Here is a 22,015-nt window from a genome sequence, read left to right as displayed (position 1 = left end):
TTCCGGGTCTCCCACGCAGGTGCAGGGGCCCAAGGACTTGGGCCATCTTTTACTGCTTTCCCAGGCCATAACAGAGAACTGGATCAGAAGTGGAGCAGCCAGGTCTTGAACCAGCTTCCATATGGGATACCAGCACTTCAGACCAGGGCGTTAACCCGCTGTGCCACAACGCTGCCCCTGGATAAATCTTTGCATTGACATTTATTCTACTAGAGTCAAAAGTATTAAATCAAAATCCTAAGTTAAACAAATGAGTCGTGCTCCTGGTCTTGTGGCACAGCAGGTTAAGCTGCTACCTGTGGTGCCAGCATCCCACAAGAGCACCAGTTTGAGTCCCAACTGTTCCACTTCTGTTCCTGCTCCCTGCTGATGCATCTAGGAAAGCAGCAGAAGATGGCCCAGGTTCTTGGGCCCTGCTACCCACATGGGAGACCTGCATGGAGTTCTAGTCTCGTAGCTTTGGCCTGGCTGAGCTCTGTCTATTGCAGCTATTTGTGGCGTGAACCACCAAATGGAAGATTGTCTCTCGCTCTCGCTCTCGCTCTCATTCTTGCTCTCTGTCTCTGTAACTCTGCCTTTAAAATAAATAGATATATTTTTGAAGAGGAAGAGGAAGAGAGAGAGAGACTTTCTGTCTACTGGTTCACTCCCCAGATGGCTGCAACGGCCTGGGCTGGGCCAGGCCAGAGCCAGGAACAAGGAGCTGCCTCTGGATCTCCCAAGTGAATGCAAGGGCTATCTTCTGTTTTTCCAGGTGCTTTAGCAGGGAGCTGGATCAGAAGTGGAGCAGCCAGGACTCAAACTGGTGCCCATGTGGGATGCCGGCATCGCAGGTGGTAGCTTTACCCGCTAGGAAACAATGCTGCAATGGCCAGGTCTTGGCCAGGCCCAAGTCAGGAGCCAGGAGCTCCTTGCAGCTCTCCCATGTCCCTGGACTCAGACTGGTGTTCCATTATGGGTTGCGAGTATGGCAGGCAGCAGCCCAACCTGCTGCCCCACAGAGCCATTCCCACTAAGGCCTTTCTACCTTGGCTCCACTCCCACCTGGATTTCTCTCTCCTCCCTCCTCTCCCCCATCATTCCCTCCATCTTTGAACATGACCTTGTGCTAAGGTTCTGTAGCCTCTAGCTCAGAGCTTCCATTGGCTCAGATCTTAGTAGGGCCCAAAGAGAAGACAGCAAGCCAAAATTAAAGAGCAGGATAGGAAAGGAAAAGTGTTAGTGGGAAAGGAAAGGAACAAGTGGCACCATCACAGGGGACCTTAAATTCAGCACACAGAGCTGGGGTCCTGCAACGTGGGAGTGCCAGGCTTTGTGCAGCAAGATGTACAATCGTGTGTCTTGGCCTTCACAGTGATGATTGAGCCACAGATAATGTTGGAGCCAACCCTCATTCTTGAAGGTGAGTGATTAAATATAGGAGGGTACCGACTTCAAAATGCATATGGGAAAATGGAATTAAAAGATGAGCTTATTTTAGTGCCAAAAAAATTTTGAAATCCATGCAAATAAGAAGTCTTTAGAAAAGACATGGAAAATGTATATTATGGAAAGAGTATGCATGAATTTCAAAATTTTTGCAGCAAAATATACTTATTTTTAATCTCCATTTTCCACTAACTTTTCAAAATTCTCTTGAATTAAAAAAAGAAATGAAGAAATATAACTAATTTTTATTTCAATCAAAGCAATAGGTCCTAGTATATTACTTTTTTTTTTTTTTAAAGATTTATTTGAGAGGCAGAATTATAGACAGAAGGAGAGACAAAAAAGTCTTCCATCTGCTGGTTCACTCCCAAATGGCCGCAATGGCCGGAGCTGGGCTGATCTGAAGCCAGGATCCAGGAGCTTCTTCTGGGTCTCCCACACGGGTGCAGGGGCCCAAGCACTGGAGTCATCTTCTACTGCTTTCCCAGACCATAGCAGAGAGCTGGATCGGAAGAGGAGCAGCCGGGACTAGAACCGGTGCCTATATGGGATGCCGGCGCTGCAGGCAGAGGCTTAGTCTATTACAACACAGCACCGGCCCCACAGAGGGGGTTTTAAAAGGAGAAATATTAGTAATGAGATCTTACACATTTTTAACCTCTTTTTAAAATCTGCTGTAAAGGCAGGGCTGGGGTTGGCCTAGTGCTTAGCTTTGTCTACATCCCACGTGAGAGTACATGGTTTGACACCCTGCCGCAGCTCCTGGCTCCAACTTCCTGTTAATTCAGACCTTACAAGGCAGTGGCGATAGCTCAGGCAACTGGGTTCCTGCCACCCACCTAGGAGACCTGAACTGGGTTCTTGGCTGCCGGCTTTGGAGCCCTGAGCATTTAGGAGTGAACCAATGGGTTAGCACACACTCTCTCTCTTCTGTCTCAGCTTCTCAAATAAACGAAAAAAGTTCTTTTGAATTTACTGTAAAGAGAAAATGGATGGCTAGGTGCTAATTGTACTTTATGCAAATTGTTGGACATTGAAGAAGAAACCTAAACTCTAGGAAGTGTGCTCTAAAAGGCGGAGCTTATCACCTGCCTAGTGACGTGAGGAGGGAGAGAAAGACAATGAAGACCTCTTCAACTGAGAGAGTTCCTTATTTCTGGATTTCTTAGGCTTTTTTGCTGAGTAGCTGCTTGAAAAAGATGATCTCAGAAAAGATGGACAAGTTAGCTGCCGAGAATCCGGAAATGGTGAGCACTCTTCTCTGCATCTCTCTCTCCCTTTGCGTTCCCACCATCCATGGACCCTGGAGGCCAGACTCCGCCCCCTGCTGGCCCCAGGGGAGGAAACCACACCCCACAGAGAGCTGGCTTCCTGGCTTCCTCCTGGTGTCAGAGCGGTCAGGGTCAGAGCGGTCAGGGCAGAGGGAGGTCTTCAGACTTCAAGCCTTTGCCCAATGTGAGGTCATCTTTAGATGACTGCAAATTCTTTAGCCCTCGAATCTGTGTTGTTTTACTTCTGCTTTCTGCTACATGGAGGCTTTGCAGTTTGTCCTAAAAAGCTAGGTCACAAAGGAGCTTGAGGGCAACTTTAACTCAGCAGGGAAGATCTAGAGTTACAGAGGCAGAGAGGGAGAGAGGCAGAGAGAGGGAGAGAGAGAGAGGGAGGTCTTCGATCCACTGTTTCGCTCTCCAAGTGGCTGCAACGGCCAGAGCTGGGCTGATTCAGCTAGGAGCCAGCAGTTCTTCCAGGTCTCCCACGTGGGTGCAGGGGCCCAAGGATTTGGGCCATCTTCTACTGCTATCCCAGGCCACAGCAGAGAGCTAGATCGGAAGTGGAGCAGCCAGGACTCAAACCGGCACCCTTATGGGATGCAGGCACTACAAGCCAGGGCGTTCATCCGCTGCACCACAGTGCCACAAGGGAAGATTTTTTTTTTTTTTTTTTTTTTTTTTTTGACAGGCAGAGTGGACAGTGAGAGAGAGAGACAGAGAGAAAGGTCTTCCTTTTCTGCCGTTGGTTCACCCTCCAATGGCCGCCGTGGCCGGTGCACTTCGGCCGGCGCACCGCGCTGATCTGATGGCAGGAGCCAGGTACTTCTGGTCTCCCATGGGGTGCAGGGCCCAAGCACCTGGGCCATCCTCCACTGCACTCCCTGGCCACAGCAGAGAGCTGGCCTGGAAGAGGGGCAACCGGGACAGAATCCGGCTCCCCGACCGGGACTAGAACCCGGTGTGCCGGCGCCACAAGGCGGAGGATTAGCCTAGTGAGCCGCGGCGCCGGCCCAAGGGAAGATCTTAAAGAAGCTCCAGAGTGTGTCTCTTGGAGAGTCCGCAGCCTCTTGGGGCTTCCATTGTGCCTGATGAAGACACCTTTGGCAGCTGGAGAAGCCGTCGAGGACAAGCAACGCTCCAGGCAGCAACTTTCACAATGCAAAATTAAGCAGTATTTTTTTTTTCTAGTCTGTGTGTATTTGTTACAGGTCTAAGGAAGTAAGTAAAGGGGGCTGTAAAAAATTTACTGAAATGTTAAGTTTTTCTGAGTTCCTTTTCATCACCATGATTTAAGCATGTCTCAAATAAGACCGCACAGCTTGATTTTTTTTTTAAATGATCACTCATACCGATGCCTGGCTAGCATTTGTAAGCACAGTTCTTTTGCATAATATTATACTGATCTTTTAAAAATGCATCAGGAAACATTTGGCACTTTGCCCTACTGTTTCCATTCACATTTATCCCTGCCTAAGAGGGTGGATGCCATCTTTATAGTTGAACCTTGACCTTTACTTTACAGATTTCTTTCTAAGAAAATAATTGTATCTTATACTCATTTCTGTTTCTTGCGGAGCTGAAAATATTTTTCTAGGGAAAATAAATTCACTGCTTCTTGGTGGCTGAACAGTTTACCACGTACTAGTGGGTAGGATGTGAAGGAGGCTCTTCTTAAGAGTGTAAAATCCAAGCTCTCAGGCAGGATGGCTGTGATTATTATATATAAAGAAGAGGGAGAAGAAGAAAGAAAAAAGCAATCAACTGAAGTAGCCTCATTAAATGAGAGAAGTGCTCTCCAATGCGGGTGAATAATATGTAAGCTACTTGATGCAGGAAATACTTGTACAGTGAACAGCTAAAGAGCCAGCTCAATACAATGTGGAAAGTAGATGTCTATTTAACATTTCCGAGAAAAGCAACCGCCACCCCACGCTGCTGAGGTTTGCACAGAAATTGAAATCTGTCAACTGATCTACGTGGCTGACAGTGACCTCAGCCCATCTTGTTCTGCTGTATCTAGACATGCAACAAGTTTCACTTTCAAAAAAGGATCTCTTTACGTATGCTGTTTCTTGGAAAGAAAGTTTAAGAGCCTTGCTCTTGAAAATTGGCTTTTCAAGAGAATGACATAGGGATTATCTGCCTTTCAACCTGGAATTTCATCTCCAAAGCCCTTGGCCGAAGGGGCTGGTGGAAGGTAAAGAGGATGACACAGCCGGGCTGTTTGAGCTCACGCGGAGTGCCGGGCCCCAGCACACGGGACGGTGGGTGAAAATCCTGTAGTGGCTTACGGTAGCCTGAGTCACATGGCCGTCCCATTCAGCGGTTTTCTAGGCAATCACACAGTCTCTGCTGACACGTGTCACTTACAAGTTCTATGGGCCAGAGCAGAGAGGTCTCGATTTTGCAAGACTCACTCTGAGCCCAAGATTTTAATAATCTTGAAGAATCTGGGGGCACAAGGAGGAAACTGTATTCAAATGAGCTGCATAAATAGAGCAGATGGCCCAGGAAGCTGATGAAATAGTGATACTGGTTTTATTCTAGAAAGAGAGAATGAGTAAGAAAAGAAATTCAGTGCTAAATTTAGTTGGTTAGCTTTAGTTAATACTTTTACAGATAAGACTTGAGCTGCTTATAAAGAGATCATTAAAATTTGAGGGAAGGAGATGCACTAAAGAATATAAACCTACCACAGCCAAAAAAAAAAAAAAAAAGTTAAATCCTTAAAAGCAGTATTAACCAAAAACCAAAAGAAAAATAAAGTAAGTTTTCTAACAGCTATACTCCTACCCAGAACCTGAAAAAATTTTGTCTTTGCTGCTCTTAACAAGAACACAATTCTAAAGAATTTTTTTTGAAAATAAAATGTGTTAATCAGATATAGGTTTAGCTACCTATAAAGAAAGCCAAGACAAAGCAAATGTCTGGGGAAAAATAGAAGTTTGTTTCCCTGTCATCTGAAAGTAGCACAGAGAGAAGCCATCTAAAACTGATGCACACTGTGGAAGCGTAGGGCGCGCCCTCCGTGAGGGACTCCTGCCCTCCAGACCCTGGCTGGGTCGGGTTCTCGTCCTACTCCAGGCTGTCAGGCAGCCTTTCCTCCCTGCAGCCGCAGCTGCTCGGCCTCCCTTGCTCCTGCAGGCCTGGAGCTGGTGGAACCCGGTGCCCCGCCTTGCAGTCCCCCGGTGATAGCACCGCGAGGGCCCCGACGTCCTGTCATTGATTTGCTTCAGTCCCGCCCACACCGCGCCTAAGCAGGGGTTGAAGAGCTCCTTTTTCGAAAGTCTCCTCCAGTGCCCTCGGGTCGTGTGCCATCTGCTCCCTGCGGGGACTCTGGCCAGTGCATTAAGTGTACCCATGTCCAAGAGGTCTCTACTCAAGTGTCTCAAACTTCAGTGTGATTCTTTGTTTGATTAATGGTGCCTCTGACTAAGCCCGCTTTTGGCTCTCACTCAGCGTACGGATTGGAGCTCTGTGGATTACTTCGGGATTTAGCAGTACATTGCATTTCGTGCGAAGTCCGTCCCAAAGCCGCGTTAAATCACAAAGTCCACAGGCAACCGCCCGTGTTAAACATTGGGAACTCGATTTAGACCCTTGCAAATGAAGGGGGGGAATGCGCCAGTGACAGGCAGGTGTGCCTGCGGCCCCGAGGGATCAGTAAGAGGATTAGCGTGGCACGGGAGATGTGCCGATTAAGTAGAGCATTTGTGCACTTGCCTCTGTAGGCTGTGCTGACATTTCACTCATCTATCCAGCAGATTGAAGTTCCGGAACAAGGCAAAAGTAAAAAATACCACATTCGACAAAACCAGGTCCGTGAGTACATTTATGTCATTGATACACTATCGTTTTGATTAATCTGCCCTTCTTCCCCCTTTAATCCAAGTCATTCTTCTAAAAAATCAGCCAGAATTTTGTTTTTCAGAAGCTATTCTATTTTTTTAAAGATGTATTTTATTTCTTTGAGTGGCAGCGTTAGAGAGAGGGAGAAACAGAGAGAGAGGTCTTCCATCTGCTGGTTCACTCCCCAAATGGCCTCAATGGCTAGGACTGGGCTGATCAGGAGTCAGGGGCTGCTTCTGGGTCTCCCACGTGGGTGCAGGGGCCCAAAGACTTGGGTCATCTCCCACAGCTTTCCCAGGCCATTAGCAGAGAGCTGGATCGGAAGAGGAACAGCCTGGACATGAACCAGCACCCACATGGGATGCCGGCGCTCTAGGTGGAGGCCTAACCTACTGTGCCACAACACAGCCCCTAGAAGCTACTCTTATAGCTTGGACTCCCAGGAGGACCAGCACAGAAGTACAGTATTTTATTGTGGCACCCAGCAGGCCTAAGGGAAATTTTTACATAGAAAATTTCCAAGAGGAGCACAAAATTCTTGAATGACTTGTTTGTCTATATATACCCCATGCATGTTTTAGAAGCCCTCTTTTATGGTTTGCATGCTATGGTGTATCTTGTATATTTTAGTTTCACAGGACTTCTGCACTGTTTGCTGTAAAACAACTTTTACATTGCTAACAATTGAGCCTTCAGGTCTGCTGTGCAGATCCCAGCTGGAGAAAGCAGTTGTCATTGGTATTATTGGTGAGCACAGGTTGCCGGCATTATTCTAAGCACTGTTGTGTGAATTACCACATTCACCCTCCCTCTTCTCCACAGCCCTGTGTGTCAGTTGAGAGCAAGGGCACAGAGAGGGTTAGTGGTTTGCCCAAGGGTTGCCCAGGAATGCGTAGTGGAAGGGAGCAGGACAAACATATGTTAATATAGAAGGACTTGTCTTGAGTGAAGAAGCTCAGAAAAGAACCCAGTAAATGCAGCATTCCCCTTTCATAATAAAAGCCTTTCTGGCTGGTTCTGCCAGAGGCAGGAGACGGGAACGCCACCTATTAGTGGCTGTGTGGCTTCGGGCAGGTCAGAGAGCCTGTGTGTGCGTCAGGACTCCTGACGCGCTTCTTCAAAGGCAGACGCCTGCGCCTGCCCGCCAGAGATGGGTGCGGCAGATGTGGGGTGGGAGCCTGGTAATCAGCGTCCGTGTCGAGCCCCATGGGATGCCTGCCACAGCTTCACTCACTGGTAAAATGCGGACAGCAATCATGCCGCCATTCAGCACGGCCATGCCCCAGCTCACTCGCAGCGGCCGGCAGGGGCTCTCAACGGTGGCTGTGTGTTGCAGTCCCTGGAAACTCTAGAACATACTAGAACATACAGTGGGCTGGGCCCCGCCTCAGGGATTTGGAGTTAAGTGGTCTGAGGGGCCTGGGCAGTGGGATTTTTAACAGTTCCCTTAGTTGGTCCTAATATGCCACCAAGGCTGGAACCGTTTCTTCCAGAACAGCGGTTCTCGAAGTGGGGTCCCTGGACCAGCAGGATCGGTATGACTCGGGGACTTGCTTGAAATTCAGACTCTCCGGTCCAGACCTACGGGATCAGGAGCTCTGGGCAAGGGGCCCTGTTCTGTGTGTGTTTACCAAGACGAGTGTGATACGTATGCGTTCAGTATTGAGAGCGCTGTCCCAGAACAGCCGACAGCACAGCACAGCCGTGCTCGACGCCCGGCGCTCACTGGTCCTCCCAGATGAGTAGTAGTTCTTTTCTTTTTTGAAAAGTGTATTTATTTATTTGAAAGAGTTACAGAGAGACAGGGAGGGAGGGAGGGAAGAAGGGAAGGAGGAAGGGGGAGAGAGAGAGAGAGCGAGCGAGAGCGCTTCCATCTGCTGGTTCACTGCTTTCCCAGCCCGTTAGCAGAGAGCTGGATTGGAAGAGGAGCAGTTGGGACATGAACCGGTGTCCATATGGGATGCTGACACTCTAGGCAGAGACATAGCCTGCTAAGCCACAGCGCTGGCCCCAATCATTGTCTTTTGTTTGTTTGTTTGTTTGTTTTAAAGATTTATTTATTTACTTGAAAGAGTTACACAGAGAGAGAAGGAAAGGTAGAGAGAGAGAAAGAGGTCTTCCATCTACTGATTCACTCCCCAGTTGGCCACAATGGCCGGAGTGGAGCTGATCCAAAGCCAGGAGCCAGGAGCTTCTTCAGGGTCTCCCACATGGGTGCCGGGGCCCAAGGACTTGGCCATCTTCTACTGCTTTCCCAGGTCATAACAGAGAGCTGGATAGGAAATAGAGCAGCTGGGACCCAAACTGGTGCCTATATAGGATGCCAGCCCTGCAGGCGGCAGCTTTACCTACTACACCACAGTGCCGGCCCCAATCATTGTCTCTTAAAGTGCTTTTCTACTTAAAAAAATTATTTATTTGAAAGGCAGAGTTACAGGAGGGATGGGGGGCGAGAGAGGGAGAGAGAATTCTTCCATCTGCTGGTGTACTCCCCAAATTGCCACAGTGCCCAGGGCTGGGCTGGGCCAGGCTGAAGTCAGGAGCCAGGAACTTCATCCAGATCTCCCACGTAGGTTTGGAGGCCCAAGCACTTGGCCCGTCTTCTATTGCTCTCACAGGCCATTAGCAGGAAGCTGGATCAGAAGTGGAACAACCAGGACTTGACTTGGTGCTCATATGGGATGCTGGTGCCGCAGGCAGCAGCTTAACCTGCTATGCCACAATACTGGCCCCCTTAAAATGCTTTAAAAACAGCATAATGCCTTTTTAAAAAATATTTATTTGAAAGGAAGAGTTACAGAGAGGCAGAAGCAGACACACACACAGACAGAGGGAGAGACAGAGAGGCCTTATCATCCGATGGTTCACTACCTAAATGGCTGCAACGGCCAGAGCTGTGCCGATCTGAAGCCAGGAGCCAGGTCTCCCATGTGAGTGCAGGGGCCCAAGGACTTGGGCCATCTTCTGCTGCTTTCTCAGGCCATAGCAGAGAGCTGGATTGGAAGTGGAGCAACCGGGACTCGAACCGGTGCCCATATGGGATGCCGGCACTGCAGGTGGTGGCTTTACCCACTAGTCCACAGTGTAGCTCCAGTGTTACTTTTCTAAAGTTTGTATTTGTGTAGGGCATGCAATAAAGATTTTGAGTGGAGTTGAAGATTGAAAGTAGCATGACTTCAAGAGGGGAAACACCTCAGCGCCCAGAGTCTCGGGACTCATCTACCTCTGCCAACCAGCAGGGGGCACCCTCCTCATGTACTACTGCAAAATAGAGCATCTACAGGATAACACCGCTTAAGAGAACCATTGCTTAAACAAACATAACCTTTCTGGTTCCCTTTTAATATCATTTTAACCTCCTTGACTTTTTATTGTCGTGGAAGTTATTTCTTCTCACTTACGTTTCTGACCTCTCTGTTTACGTTGCAGCATAAAGACTATACCAGCTTTCTGCTAAGAAAAAGCAAGGTTAAGATAGCTGAAAGTGACTGTGTTTTTAGGAACATAAAAGAAGAAGATCTGTGAAGAGAAGTTGCTCTTTTTAAAATATCCTCTGAGGCTGCCTCAAGACAGTAAAAGAATGGGCATTGACAACAGGCATCATCAGAAACAGGAAAAGTTCAAATTTCTTGATGAGAAGGTAGACCATGTTCATCAAAACTGCCAAAGCACTGTGTGGATCAGAACATTAAAGAGACAGGGGACTAGCGCTCCTGCAATGGCTCCTAAATGACAAATGGCAAACTAAAATCAACTCATACGAGGCTCCCTCTGTTTCCCCCTAAAATACATGTTTACCTGGCTTCATAGTCTCTACAGGTTCTGATATTACATAAATGAAAAGCCCATTATGAGATTTTATAAATTCATGAGAGGTCAAGTTCTAAAGACATGACTCATCAGCTGAGGATAACACGGCTCCATCTGAGAAGTAGAATCATTGAGAAAGAAAGCTGGGCTCCTCTGTTCTGTCTACAGAACCAGAGCAAGGTGATAAAATGCTGGTTTGTTTCCTCACGAAGCTTGGAGCCTGCCATCATGGACACACTCCAGGTAACAAGCTGCCCTGCTGTAAGTGTGTTCCGTCCTTACAACGCCAGATTCGGTTTAGCAGTCTTCATGCTACTTTTTTTTCCTGGACAGTGGTAAGCCTCTGTACTTGATATCAGATACCTATATAGGTCTGTTAACTTTAAAAATATATGTAATTTCTCACCATATTTTTCCATATCCAGTGTACCTCACAGAAATTAAAATAATTATATACAGAATTAAGACCACAATAAGGGAGAGGGACAGAGGAACCTATGTAATAGAAAAAGCACAATATTCTAATGTTCTTTTCTATTAAAATATAAAATATATTTTAATAAATGTAGAATTTACTGATAATCCTATAAATAGTATTTTTGAAATATAGCATCTATGAAAACCCTATACTATTTATAAATCGATGCCTATAGCCATAACTTCCAGCACCTTAAAGTTTTGTGTTAATGTTTTAGGCTGTACTAGAATACTTTTGCAGAGGGAGTCACAAATATCCCAAATTACCCGTAGTGAGCATATTAATGGATTAAGATCATTTTCAAATGAAAATGGAAGCTTACCTATATTTTGCCAATTTCTGAGTAGTCAAGGTCTTTCAATAAATAGCAAAGGCCCAAAATAGCAACGTAAGGAGTGACAGCAGACGCTGGAACACACAGAGGATTTGTGTTTGGGGTAAGAGGATGCATATATTAACTCAATCCATATGTGACTGCCATCTTTGAAGATCAAAGGTCATTCAGTGGCAGGCGCCGTGGCTCACTAGGCTAATCCTCTGCCTTGTGGCGCCGGCACACTGAGTTCTAGTCCCGGTTGGGACGCCGGATTCTGTCTTGGTTGCCCCTCTTCCAGGCCAGCTCTCTGCTGTGGCCAGGGAGTGCAGTGGAGGATGGCCCAAGAACTTGAGCCCTGCACCCCATAGGAGACCAGGATAAGTACCTGGCTCCTGCCATCTGATCAGCGCGGTGCGCCGGCTGTAGCGCGCCAGCTGTGGCAGCCATTGGAGGGTGAACCAACGGCAAAAAGGAAGACCTTTCTCTCTGTCTCTCTCTCTCACTGTCCACTCTGCCTGTCAAAAAAAAAAAAAAGGTCAAGGTCATTCAGTGCCACCAATCAGCGAGTAACCCTGTGCAACATGTAGTCAGCCTCAGGAGTACAGTGTGAACCTGTGAGCTGGGGGAAGTAGGGCAACCCCCAGGAAAGCCCTGGAGGGAAGAGAGACTTTGAAAAGAGTGGAGACAAGGGGGCAGAGGAGGGGCAACTAGAAAAAGGGGAGCGTGGTCAGGATGGGAGGACAAGGCTGCTGATGAGAGAATGAGACACCTGCTGTGGACAAGCGGTGTTTGAGGTTGAGGGAGTCACTGGGAGACAGAGCTGAGAAGTCAGAGGGATCAGTAGGAGATGCTACTTCAACATTTCATGGACATGGAGGGAAAAAATGGGGGCATAAAAAATGTTTAGTCCATGCAGTTTTGTTCATAATACACATTTTCCATGTGCCTTTTTTTTAAAAAAAGATTTATTTATTTATTTATTTGAAAGAGCTACACAGAGGCAGGTGGGGGGAGAGAGGATCTTCATCCACTGGTTCACTTCCCAAATGGCCACAACAGCCAGAGCTAGGCTAACCCAAAGCTAGGAGCCAGGAGCTTCTTTCAAGGACTTGGGCCATCTTCCACTGCTTTCTCAGGCCATAGCAGAGAGCTGGATTGGAAGTGGAGCAGCCAGGACTCGAACTGGCACTCATGTGGGATGCCAGCGCGCTGCAGGCAGAGACTTTACCCACTATACCACAGTGCTGGTCCCATCCATGTGCTTTTTCAAGAACCCTCATATGGATAGATTTCAAAATATTTTTCTGCACCAAAATAAACTTACCTTTTAAATCCACTTGCCATGAATGTTTTAAAGTACCCTCTTGTTTGCCTATACTAAAGCAAAATCTTCATAGTATGGGTAAAGCAATTTGTCCCTTATTTGTGGGTGGAAAAACAAACTTTGTAATTAATAGCTTTTTTTCACAGAAGCATTGAGATGATCTTATATGAGTATATAAGAAAAACACAAAGTTAATGTCCACTCCACAGTACATACTGTGAAGAATGAAAGCCTGGGATAGGAGAAAACACAGTTCAAAAACTTGTGAAAAATCACACAATCCTTAGTTATGGATCTATTTATCTACAACGAGTTTGGGAGTTTGAATCACTTTTCGATCAAAACACTTGACCATTGGGTGAAAAGTCTGAACTTCCGCAGCCAGGGTGCCCTTCCCTGATGCGAGCCCCAGGGGGAGATGGCAAGCGAGACCCCTCCTTTGGCGCTGGCAGTGACGGCCCCCTCCTGCCAGCACAGTCACCCAGCCCTGGGGAAGACATTGGTGGGCACGGGACCTTTGTCAGGCAGGCCAGCATGCTGACCTTCCAATAACTCCTCAGCCAGGTGTGGCATGGCAGTGGGAATGAGCACACAGGGTTCCCGGTCACCACATTCCCTCCTGACCCATCTGCACCCACCAGCGTTGCTTCTCTCCACTTCTAGGCCTGCTCGGTATTTTCACTGTCAAGACAGCTCACACACTTGAGCTTGAAAATTTTGTAAAAATAGAAAATGAGCAGAACAGCAGAGCAGATACAAATGGCGGGCAGGCCCTGCTGCTGAGCCCCTTGGGGAGAGAAGGCTGTGTGCGGGCTCTTCTCAGAGAGCTGGTGTCCCCCACCGCTGGTCTTGGACCACTGTCAGCGTGTGGCAAGCATACAGCTCACACACATCCCATGTGGACAATTAAGTGAATTTTATGCCAGACGTTTCAGCCAGAAATTACATTAGGTCGTGCAAAGTAAAAGCTAGAGGCACTAATTGATCACAATTTGTGGAAAGCCAAATAGGTTCCAAGCTTTAGTGGCCAAAATGATTGTAAAATAGAAAATGGATGCAGGAAGGCAGCGTCTTGGAAGCAGAGAGCCGCCTTCTCCAGGCACTGACTCTGTCTACACCTTGAACTTGGACTTGCCAGCCTCCAGAACTGTGAGCAGTGAATTTCCATGTATCAGTTACCCAGTCTGTGATATTTGTTATAGCAAGATAAATGACTTATAATAAGAGCTTCACTTCAAAAGGTGGGTTCGTCCAGTTCTAGCTGCCGAAAGCAGTTGTCAGATACGTAGGATATAGGATGGGTATGTCCTCCATAGCTGGAGTAGAATGGCTCAGGGCTTTGCTCTGACACAGACATCACAATTTTCTACAAGTGGAAATGAAACCACAGGGAGCACTTCTTGGGAGAGCTCTGGTAGAGTTCCGGAGGAGATGTGCTTCGCTTTTGTCGGAATGATTCCGGGGTTTATTTTCAGATCGCTGTGAGGGTTAAGATCTCTCTAAGCCAGCAAGTTCAGTTCAGTTCAGTTGGAATCCCTGAAGGGAGCTAAGCTCCATTCTGGAGTTGAAGTGAACTCTGTCACAACACAGACTGCTGGAATCTTCTAAGCTGCCCATTATCTGGACCAAACAGACATCCCCGGGGCCTTCTGGTACCAGCATGAACTCTTAGCTTCTCCTTTACTGAGACTTAACAGCCCTGCACTAGCGTGGAATACTGAAGAGTGAGAAAGGAAACCCGGGGCCTTAAAGGAATGGAGGACAAGGCCGGGCAGTCCCGGGCTATGGGTTTTGCTGGTGTTACCTTTTCTCTTTCCTTACCTGTCTCAGGAAGGTATTTATCAACTTATTGACTTGCAGAGTTTCTGGTGCTTATTTTGAAGAATAAAGTTCATGACCACATATGAGCATATCAACCTATCACAGGCCCTTAGGTGAGTTTTCATGGACACTTTTGATGACAGTGTTTTTAGGGAGGTCATTTCTTAGCAGCTTTGGAATCCAAGTTCTCATGCATCCTACAGTCCCAGTAGGATTCTACTTTCAACTACCTAATAGCCCAGATCTCCTTGGCCAGTTAGCTGGGGGCCTGGAGAGCTCAGGCATACCTCCTCACCTGCAACCCCAAGCCCAGAGATGATGCCATCAAGGCAGCTGACGCCAAGCGATGGCCACAGAGTCTTCGCCCAGGGAGGCGACCCAAGAGTGACGCATGACATTTTTCTACACTTTCTAAAGTGGGTGGAAGAGGCTCCCGGGGACTCTCACTATCCCCTGACCTGAATTCTGAGCTAGCTTCTGCCTTAAGCTCTCCATGTAGGCTTGGTCTAGGCAGGCTACCTGCCTCCAGGTCCCCCACCCCACCCTGCCCCACCATTCCTCCCCCTCCCCAGCTTCCCCTCCACAAAATCACCTGTAGGAGCCATGTGTGGGCTGAACCAGTTATTCTGTGTTCTACTTGTCCAAGTTGGGAACTACATTTCCCAGAAGCCCCCTCTCCTGTATGGTTCCAGTTGAGAATTAACCCAAGGGGAACCTTGCATGAAAGCTGGGAGGCCGAGGAAGGGAATGGCTGTTGCTTTCTGGAGGTCTTTGCACAGAGTAACAGGTGGACGCAGAGGGGCCTGGCAGACGCCAGCTTGTCCTTGACCCCTACTGGCCCTGACCACCACAACCCCGGGGCCACTGCCGCATGCCTGGAGAAGGACTCCCAGAAGCACTTGTCCACAGAGGCCACGCTTCCACTGACCTCTCCCCCGACCCCACGTGGACTTCACAGAACCCTCAGACAAACGTGTTCGTGGCTTTGATCATCCGACATCTTCATCCAAACATCACCTTCCTGGGCTCCCGTGACTACCGTGTAAGGTAGAGTTTCTGCAATACATCTGGTATCCTGTGACCCACACTCTCCTGCTCCCCGACCCAGGCTGGCATTTCCCACAATGCACAGCATTTGCTTAGACCTTTGCAAAAAGCAGTCCCTTACTAAGCAGTCAGCTACTTAGTTTTGGAAGGAAAGGTTAATTGGGCCGAGGAACTGTATGCACCCCTGTCACATACATGACTTCATCTGACATCTCTGTGAAAATCTGCAGGCTTCCAGCATGCAGGGCTCGGTGCAAAAAGAAACAACGCATGGCCGTTGCATCATGGAGCCAAGCTCACTTCCGCTTTCTTGGGTTCCAGCTGTTTTCTCAGCAACTCCAGAAATTCAAGGACTAAGAGGTTTCCTTGGCAGTTAGCACAGGGTGAGAGACTCCCTTCTGAAAGGTCTCCTTGAATATTTTCCAGTTGTGCTTTTTGCATCAAATGCAGGGATCTGAGTAAATTCTAAACTGGAACCCGAAAGAAGGGATTCTGGGAAATGTAGTTCCCAACTTAGGCAAGTAGAACAATGGGTGCAGCCCACACAGGGGCTCTCACAACTCATTCTGCAGATGACAAATAGTATTCTCCTAGGCATCAAATTTTCCCCCAAACTGTGCAAGGCCAGGGAGAATAATATTTTCCTCCTGCCATCAGCAAGGAAGGCTTTCCTGGTGGTTTATCTGTGGCTCACAGCAACACGCACTGGTCTCACATCCTGTGGCTTACTCACCCAGGGGTTATGCTTGAAGACCCCTGTTACGCAAAACACCTGATTCCTGCCAGCCTGCTGAGAGGAGGGAAACCCCTTGAGGCAGCACCTCCCAGGAGCATGGCGCCCTCTCACGGCCAGTTGTTAGTACTACAGCAAAACCAAAGTGCACCTGGCGAACAGAAAGATCTTAAAAAGCAAGAAGAATCCTTGCTTTACAAGTACGGTGCATTTTAAAAGACACCCCCCCTTCCGACAATGTCTCTTCTACACACGCAATGGACAACACCAGGGTGGCTGCTAGAGCACTTTGAGCCTCTGCTAAGTGCTCAGGTACAATGTGTTTGAAATCTGTGTTTTCTAAGACTGTACAGCAACACAACCAATACAACTACTCTTCTTTCCCCTAACAAGAAAATTCCCTAAATGAAAATCCTACCCGAAGCAGATGTTTTCTTCCATCCATTTACTCACTCAGTCGTATCTAATATCTAGTGCTCAACTCAACCTTGGCTGCGCATTAGAAGTGTCTAGGCAGCTTTAAAACGTGCAGATGGCTGGGCCCTGCTGCAGAACCGTCTGTACTTGATCTTGGTCATGCATGGGGGTTTGAAGTTCCTAGGTGACTGTCACATGCTGCCAGGGTTGAGAACCACTAAGTAATGGTAATGAGGAGGAAGAGCCGCTTTACCTGAAAACAATGAAGTTGAAAATTTAAGAAATCTTATGTCAGGGCTGGTGCTGTGGCACAGCAGGTTAAAGACCCAACCTGCAAAGCCAGCATCCCATATGGGCACCTGTTCGAGTCCTGGCTGCTCCACTTCTGATCCAGCTTCCTGCTAATGGCCTGGGAAAGCAGTGGAGGATGGCCCAAGTCCTTCCTGGAAGAAGCTCCTGGCTTCAGATTTGCTCAGCTCCAGCCATTGTGTCTATTTGGGGAGTGGACCAGTAGATGCAAGACCTCTCTTTCTCTGTCTCTACTTCGCTCTGTAACTGTCTTCCAAATAAAATAAATCTTAAAAAAAAAAAAAGTCTTCTGTCAGGTTGAAGAATAATCCCCCAAAGATGTCCATGTCCTAATCCCCAGAACCTATGAATATGGTGACTTGTATGTTGTGCGATCAAGCCATAGATCTTGAGATGGAGAGATTATTCTAGATGATTGACTTGTGCGCCATTTAAACACAAGGGTCCTTATAAGGAGGCAGGAAAGTCAAAGTTAGGGAAGATGCGAGGACATAGGCATGTCAGAGAGGAGAAAAGATGCTACCTCGCTGGCGTTGGAGTTCACTGGAGTTGGAGTTCGTATTCCAGAGATGTTCTGAAGACCCTCAGGGAGGCTTCCCTTGCATGGCGCCTCCTAAGACCCCAGGAGGGACTCGGGAGATGATGTCCCATGGTCATACGCTTTTGTAAATCTTGCAAACTTAGACTATTTTAGCTACAATGACTGAGACTGCCGCCTCTTCCTACTCAGACTTTTCAAGGTACTCTTTTTTTTTTTTAAGATTTATTTATTTACTTGAAAGTCAGAGTTACAAAGAGAGAGGAGAGGCAGAGAGAGAGAGAGAGAGAGAGAGAGAGAGAGACTTTTCCACCCGCTGGTTCACCCCCATTTGGCCACAATGGCCAGAGTTATGTTAAGCCAAAAGCAGGAGCTTCTTCCAGGTCTCCCACATGGGTGCAGGGGCCCAAGCACTTGGGCCATCCTCTACTGCTTTCCCAGGCCACAGCAGAGAGCTGGATCAGAAGTGGAGCAGCCAGGTCTCAAACCGGTGCCCATAGGGATGCCAGCACTTCAGGCCAGGGCATTAACCCGCTGCGCCACAGTGCCAGCCCCTCAAGGTACTCTTCCCTGGATCAAGCATTTTGGGGTTCTGGCCAAACAGGAATACACTGGGTATACTTTGGTTTGCATTTAGTGGGATCTACTCACGTAGCTCATGGTCACTGTCATGCAGCAGTCAGTTATTGCTGGAGTCTAGGAAGAGCTTCCGTGCAGGCTCCTAACAGCTAATGTGTCAGAGTCCCCAGGTGTGGTGACGCCAAGGAGTCATAGAACACGCTTGGCTTGCAGCTCATCCCCTTAATCTCATCAGATGAATAAAAGCTAAATTTTGCAGATTGAACAAAATGAAGCAATTCATGAGAGAGGTGAGCTTGAATACAAGTAGTGGACAGGCCCTCAGGTGAACACTAGGACAAGGCTTAATTGCCTTGCTGATTTGACATAATTTTCATGCATCCTTGGAGGCGATAAAAACTCAATACATGATCCTTTGGAAGACATCAATGACAAATTGGCTAATAAATGTCATCAATCCAAAGAGTAATGTTTGATTAGTTACTGCACAAGAAAATGTGAAATATCCTGGGATCTCCCAATTGTTATACAGAAGAAATGTGGTCATGCATTCCTTAGATTTGACAGTAACCCTAATCATAGACATGACATCATCGATAACAAGCTCTCAGCCTGGGTGGATGGCCCTTGAATGGATGGGTGCCAGAATCCAGAGGAGAGACTGTTACCATGCAGGGGTCATCACCCTGGCTGCAGGGTGGGAGCTGATAAGCTAAGAAAAGGTATGGGGGGGGGGGGAGGTCTCAGTAAACGAACTTCCCCATTGTTAGCTTTGAGCACATGTTGCAAAAAGGCAAGGAATCCTACAAAGCGGAATGTAAATCACTCAAAAAAAACCCCATATTTTTGTAAAATTTAAAACTCAGGGTTATGGGTTAAGGTGAGGTCACTTGGGTTCTGTAGTTCCACCGTAGCAGTGAGCAACTATGATTAATTGATGCTTAATAGCAAACTAATAAAACCGTCCTTGCCCTTGAGGCCTCCATTTAGCCGAGGGGTTGGGATGCATATCCAGAAAGGGCTGTGAAAAGTGCAGAACGTCCAGGACGCAGATGGAGGAAGGCAACGCCTTTCCTTTCAGAATCCGACCTACAGAGAGGGCTCACCTGTGTGTCTCGGACCCAGGAAGTGCCCAGCGGCTGTGCGGGCCTCCCACCTGCAGGGGGCGCGCCCGCCGCGGCGGCGCGAGGCCGCTCTGGTCCAGCGGAGGGGGCTCGTCCTGCCTCTGTGGCTGGCCGGTCCCCTCCTCCGCCGGCCTCCGTCACGGCCAAGGTGCTGCCGCTGTCGCCGCTGTTGCTCGTCCGAGTCGCAGGTACCTGGGCCGGGCCCCACGGGCAGCGCCTGGGCAGGAGCCACTGCTGCCTCCGCGGCTGGCCCCGAAGGCCCGGAGAGCCCGGGTCCTGGGCCTGGCAGAGGGGCCTGCGGGGCGCGGGCGCCTGGGTCTCGCACCTTGCGCTGAGGCCGGGGAAGCCGAGGCGCGGCCGAGTGGTGGTGGTGCGGGCCGGAAGGCGGCCCGCGCGGGTTCGCGTTGACACCCCGGGGTAGTGGTCGACGGGGGGGATCGTGTTAACATTACAGGCCGAGTGTGCCTTATCCGGAGAGCTGGGGGCCAGAAGTGTGTGCGGAGTGTGGAATATTTGCTACGCAGGCTGCGGCATCCCGGGGAGGGGACCCTGGGCTGAGCACTGCAATGCGTTTGTGTTCCGTGCAGCCCCTGTGCACAGAGCCCGAAGGTCTTTGTGGCGTGCCCGCGTTTTGACTGCGGCGGGACGTGGCGTCAGGCGTGGAGTTTTGCGGCTGTGGCGCCCCGTGTCTCTGCTCGCACACCCTCAGGGGGTTGTGGTTTAGGGGTGCTCAGCGTGTACACCAGTACTGACAGCCCCGGGGACCTTTACTGCATCCCGACAGCAGCCCTCAGCCGCCGTTTCTGTTTTGCAGAGAGGGAAACTGAGGCAAGGAGAGTGCAACTTGTCCGAGACTTGACGGCTGGCGGAGGGTGAGTGAGAGCTGAGCCTCGGCTGCTTGCGACTGTTGCCTGTGCACACGTGTTCGTGTTCTCCGGGCTGTGTGTGTGTGTGTGTGTGTGTGTGATTTATAGCCTGAACGACGTCTTTCAAGGTTTATGGTTGCGGCTGTACACGTTCCAGCTCCTCCCCAGTTTAACGGGAGTCTAATAAAACTTCCCTCATTAGGGGTTATAGAGATTAATATAGCCCTCACTGCTCGGTATGTTGGATTCGAAATAGAGATGAGTTTGGATGTGAACAGCGTACATGGCTTTCCAACACCGTGTGATTTCTTACCGTTGTAACAAGCTCCCTCCTGCCTTTTCAGTCTTAGGATAGCAGCATCAGAGGGGGTGGGAGATGTTTCAGCGAGAGTAAGTTGCTATTTTCAGGGTTTAGGAAGGGCAGTGGGGAGAGGCTGTGAGGTGAAGAGCAAGGACGAGAGTTGGTAGCCTGTTATTTAGAGTAGATTGAGTAACATACTGTGGGAGGTACAGGATTTGCAGAGTTCCATCATTGTTAGGATGGAAGTTTTATTTCCCATTGTTGGCTGTTAGAGTGTCCCAGATCTCTTAGTACTGTCAGGATTTCTTTATTTGCATAGGTCAGCATTTATATAGCAGATTTACGTTGACTTCCTTCTGTAACCAGGCGCTGCCCTGAACACTGGGATTGTAAGAGTGAGCCAAACAGAGTCGTCCTCATTTCGCTGGAGGTGATGGAGGTGGGGGCAGTAAACAGAATAACTTTTAAAAAAAATCGAATCACCACCTGGCATTGGTACAGTGGGTTAAGCCTTGCTTGCAAAGCCATCATCCCATGTCTGAGTGCTGGTTCAAGTCTTGGCTCTGCTTCTGATCCAGCTCGCTGCTAATATGCCTGAGAAGGCAACAGGAGATGGAACAAGTCCCTGGGCCCCTGTCACCCATGTGGGGGATCCAGATGGAGTTCCACACTTGGCTTTAGTCTGGCCCAGATCTGGCTATTGTGGCCATTTGGGGAGTGAACCAGCTGGTGGAAGATCTCTCTGTGTGTCTCCCTCCCTCTCTGTTGCTCCACTTTTCAACTAAACATATAAATCTTGTTTTTTTAAAAAATCAATCAAAACATATCCAGTCAGATGGTGACAGTTACTAAGAAGAAAGATGGAGGAGTGAACTGGCACAGGAAGTACCGGGAGGGAACAGGCACACTTCTAACCTGAGGAACCTTGCCGTGGAGAACACCGCTGAGCAGAACCGAGGGAACATGGGACAGCGGGGCAGCTCCCAGGGAAGAACACAGTGGGCAGGTGCAGAAGCCCAGAAATCCCCCGTCTTGTTGGAGGAGCAGCAGAGGGAGGGAGGGAGCTTTGTACACTGAGTATAGTAGTAGGAGGTGGTTGGAGGGTGTTGTTCAGAGGGGTGAGGGACCCTGGCTTGATGTTTTTCAACAATCACCGAGGCTACTCTGTTCAGAGTGGACTATGAGGGCAAGGATGGAAGCTGGGAGACCAGTTAGGAGGTGGGTGCACTGATCCAAGTGAGAGATGATGGTGACATAGAACAGGTAGTCGTGGTAGAGGCACAGCAGCCCCCATTTGTCTCTGGGGACTGTGTACCAAGTACCCAGTAGATGCTTGAAAACACAGAACCAAACCCTACATACAGGAGTCTGTGTTTTTCCTATCCGTAATACCTATGATGACATTTAATTTATGAATTAGGCACAGTAAGAGGTTAGCAGCAGTGACTGCTCATAAAATAGGACAATTAAAGTAACCTCCTGTGCTACCAAGGCCATTGGTACTCACAAGAACACTTCGAGGAGAGAATGAGGGAAAACACCTGGTTGGTGTGGTTTCAAGAGTAACTACTGGCAGAGGACTTGGAGATGCATGGACAGCACTTTGCAGGGAGTTAGCATAACTTACTCGTATATATAATATATGTGTATAAATATATTTTTTATTTAAGGATTTATTTATTCATTTGAAAGGCAGAGTGATGGAGAGGGAGGGAGAGACAGAGAGACAAATTCACATACTGGTCCACTCTTCAGATGGTCACAACAGCCAGACCAGACTCCATCCATCCAGGTCTCTCACTTA

At 48.5% G+C, this 22,015-nt stretch overlaps 2 protein-coding genes across 5 annotated transcripts in view; both read left to right on the top strand.

Annotated features, from left to right (window-relative positions):
* Nucleotides 1-12,470, top strand: part of SNX31 (sorting nexin 31) — a 64,326-nt gene extending 51,856 nt beyond the window's left edge. Inside the window, exons 12-14 of one of the 2 annotated variants that reach the window (XM_070075371.1) lie at nucleotides 2,598-2,675; nucleotides 6,464-6,517; nucleotides 9,978-12,470. In XM_070075371.1, coding sequence (XP_069931472.1) covers nucleotides 2,598-2,675; nucleotides 6,464-6,517; nucleotides 9,978-10,073 — 228 coding nt within the window. In that variant the 3' untranslated portion in view covers nucleotides 10,074-12,470. Of the gene's footprint in view, nucleotides 1-2,597; nucleotides 2,676-6,460; nucleotides 6,518-9,977 lie in introns of both variants that reach the window. The other variant, XM_002710716.5, reaches the window with a different exon arrangement.
* Nucleotides 12,471-19,100: 6,630 nt separating this feature from the next.
* The window catches only part of ANKRD46 (ankyrin repeat domain 46), a 37,241-nt gene continuing 34,326 nt past the window's right edge, over nucleotides 19,101-22,015 (top strand). For 2 of the 3 annotated variants that reach the window (XM_008255795.4, XM_070075370.1), the window contains exons 1-2: nucleotides 19,101-19,232; nucleotides 19,859-19,916. The gene's annotated coding sequence lies outside the window, so the exon portion shown is untranslated. The remainder of the gene's footprint in view (nucleotides 19,233-19,858; nucleotides 19,917-22,015) is intronic. The other variant, XM_002710715.5, reaches the window with a different exon arrangement.

This window comes from Oryctolagus cuniculus, chromosome 6, assembly GCF_964237555.1.
Source record: "Oryctolagus cuniculus chromosome 6, mOryCun1.1, whole genome shotgun sequence".
NCBI lineage: Eukaryota > Metazoa > Chordata > Mammalia > Lagomorpha > Leporidae > Oryctolagus > Oryctolagus cuniculus.
The sequence above is the reverse complement of the archived record's forward strand: the minus strand, read 5'-3'. Positions and strand labels throughout refer to the sequence as shown.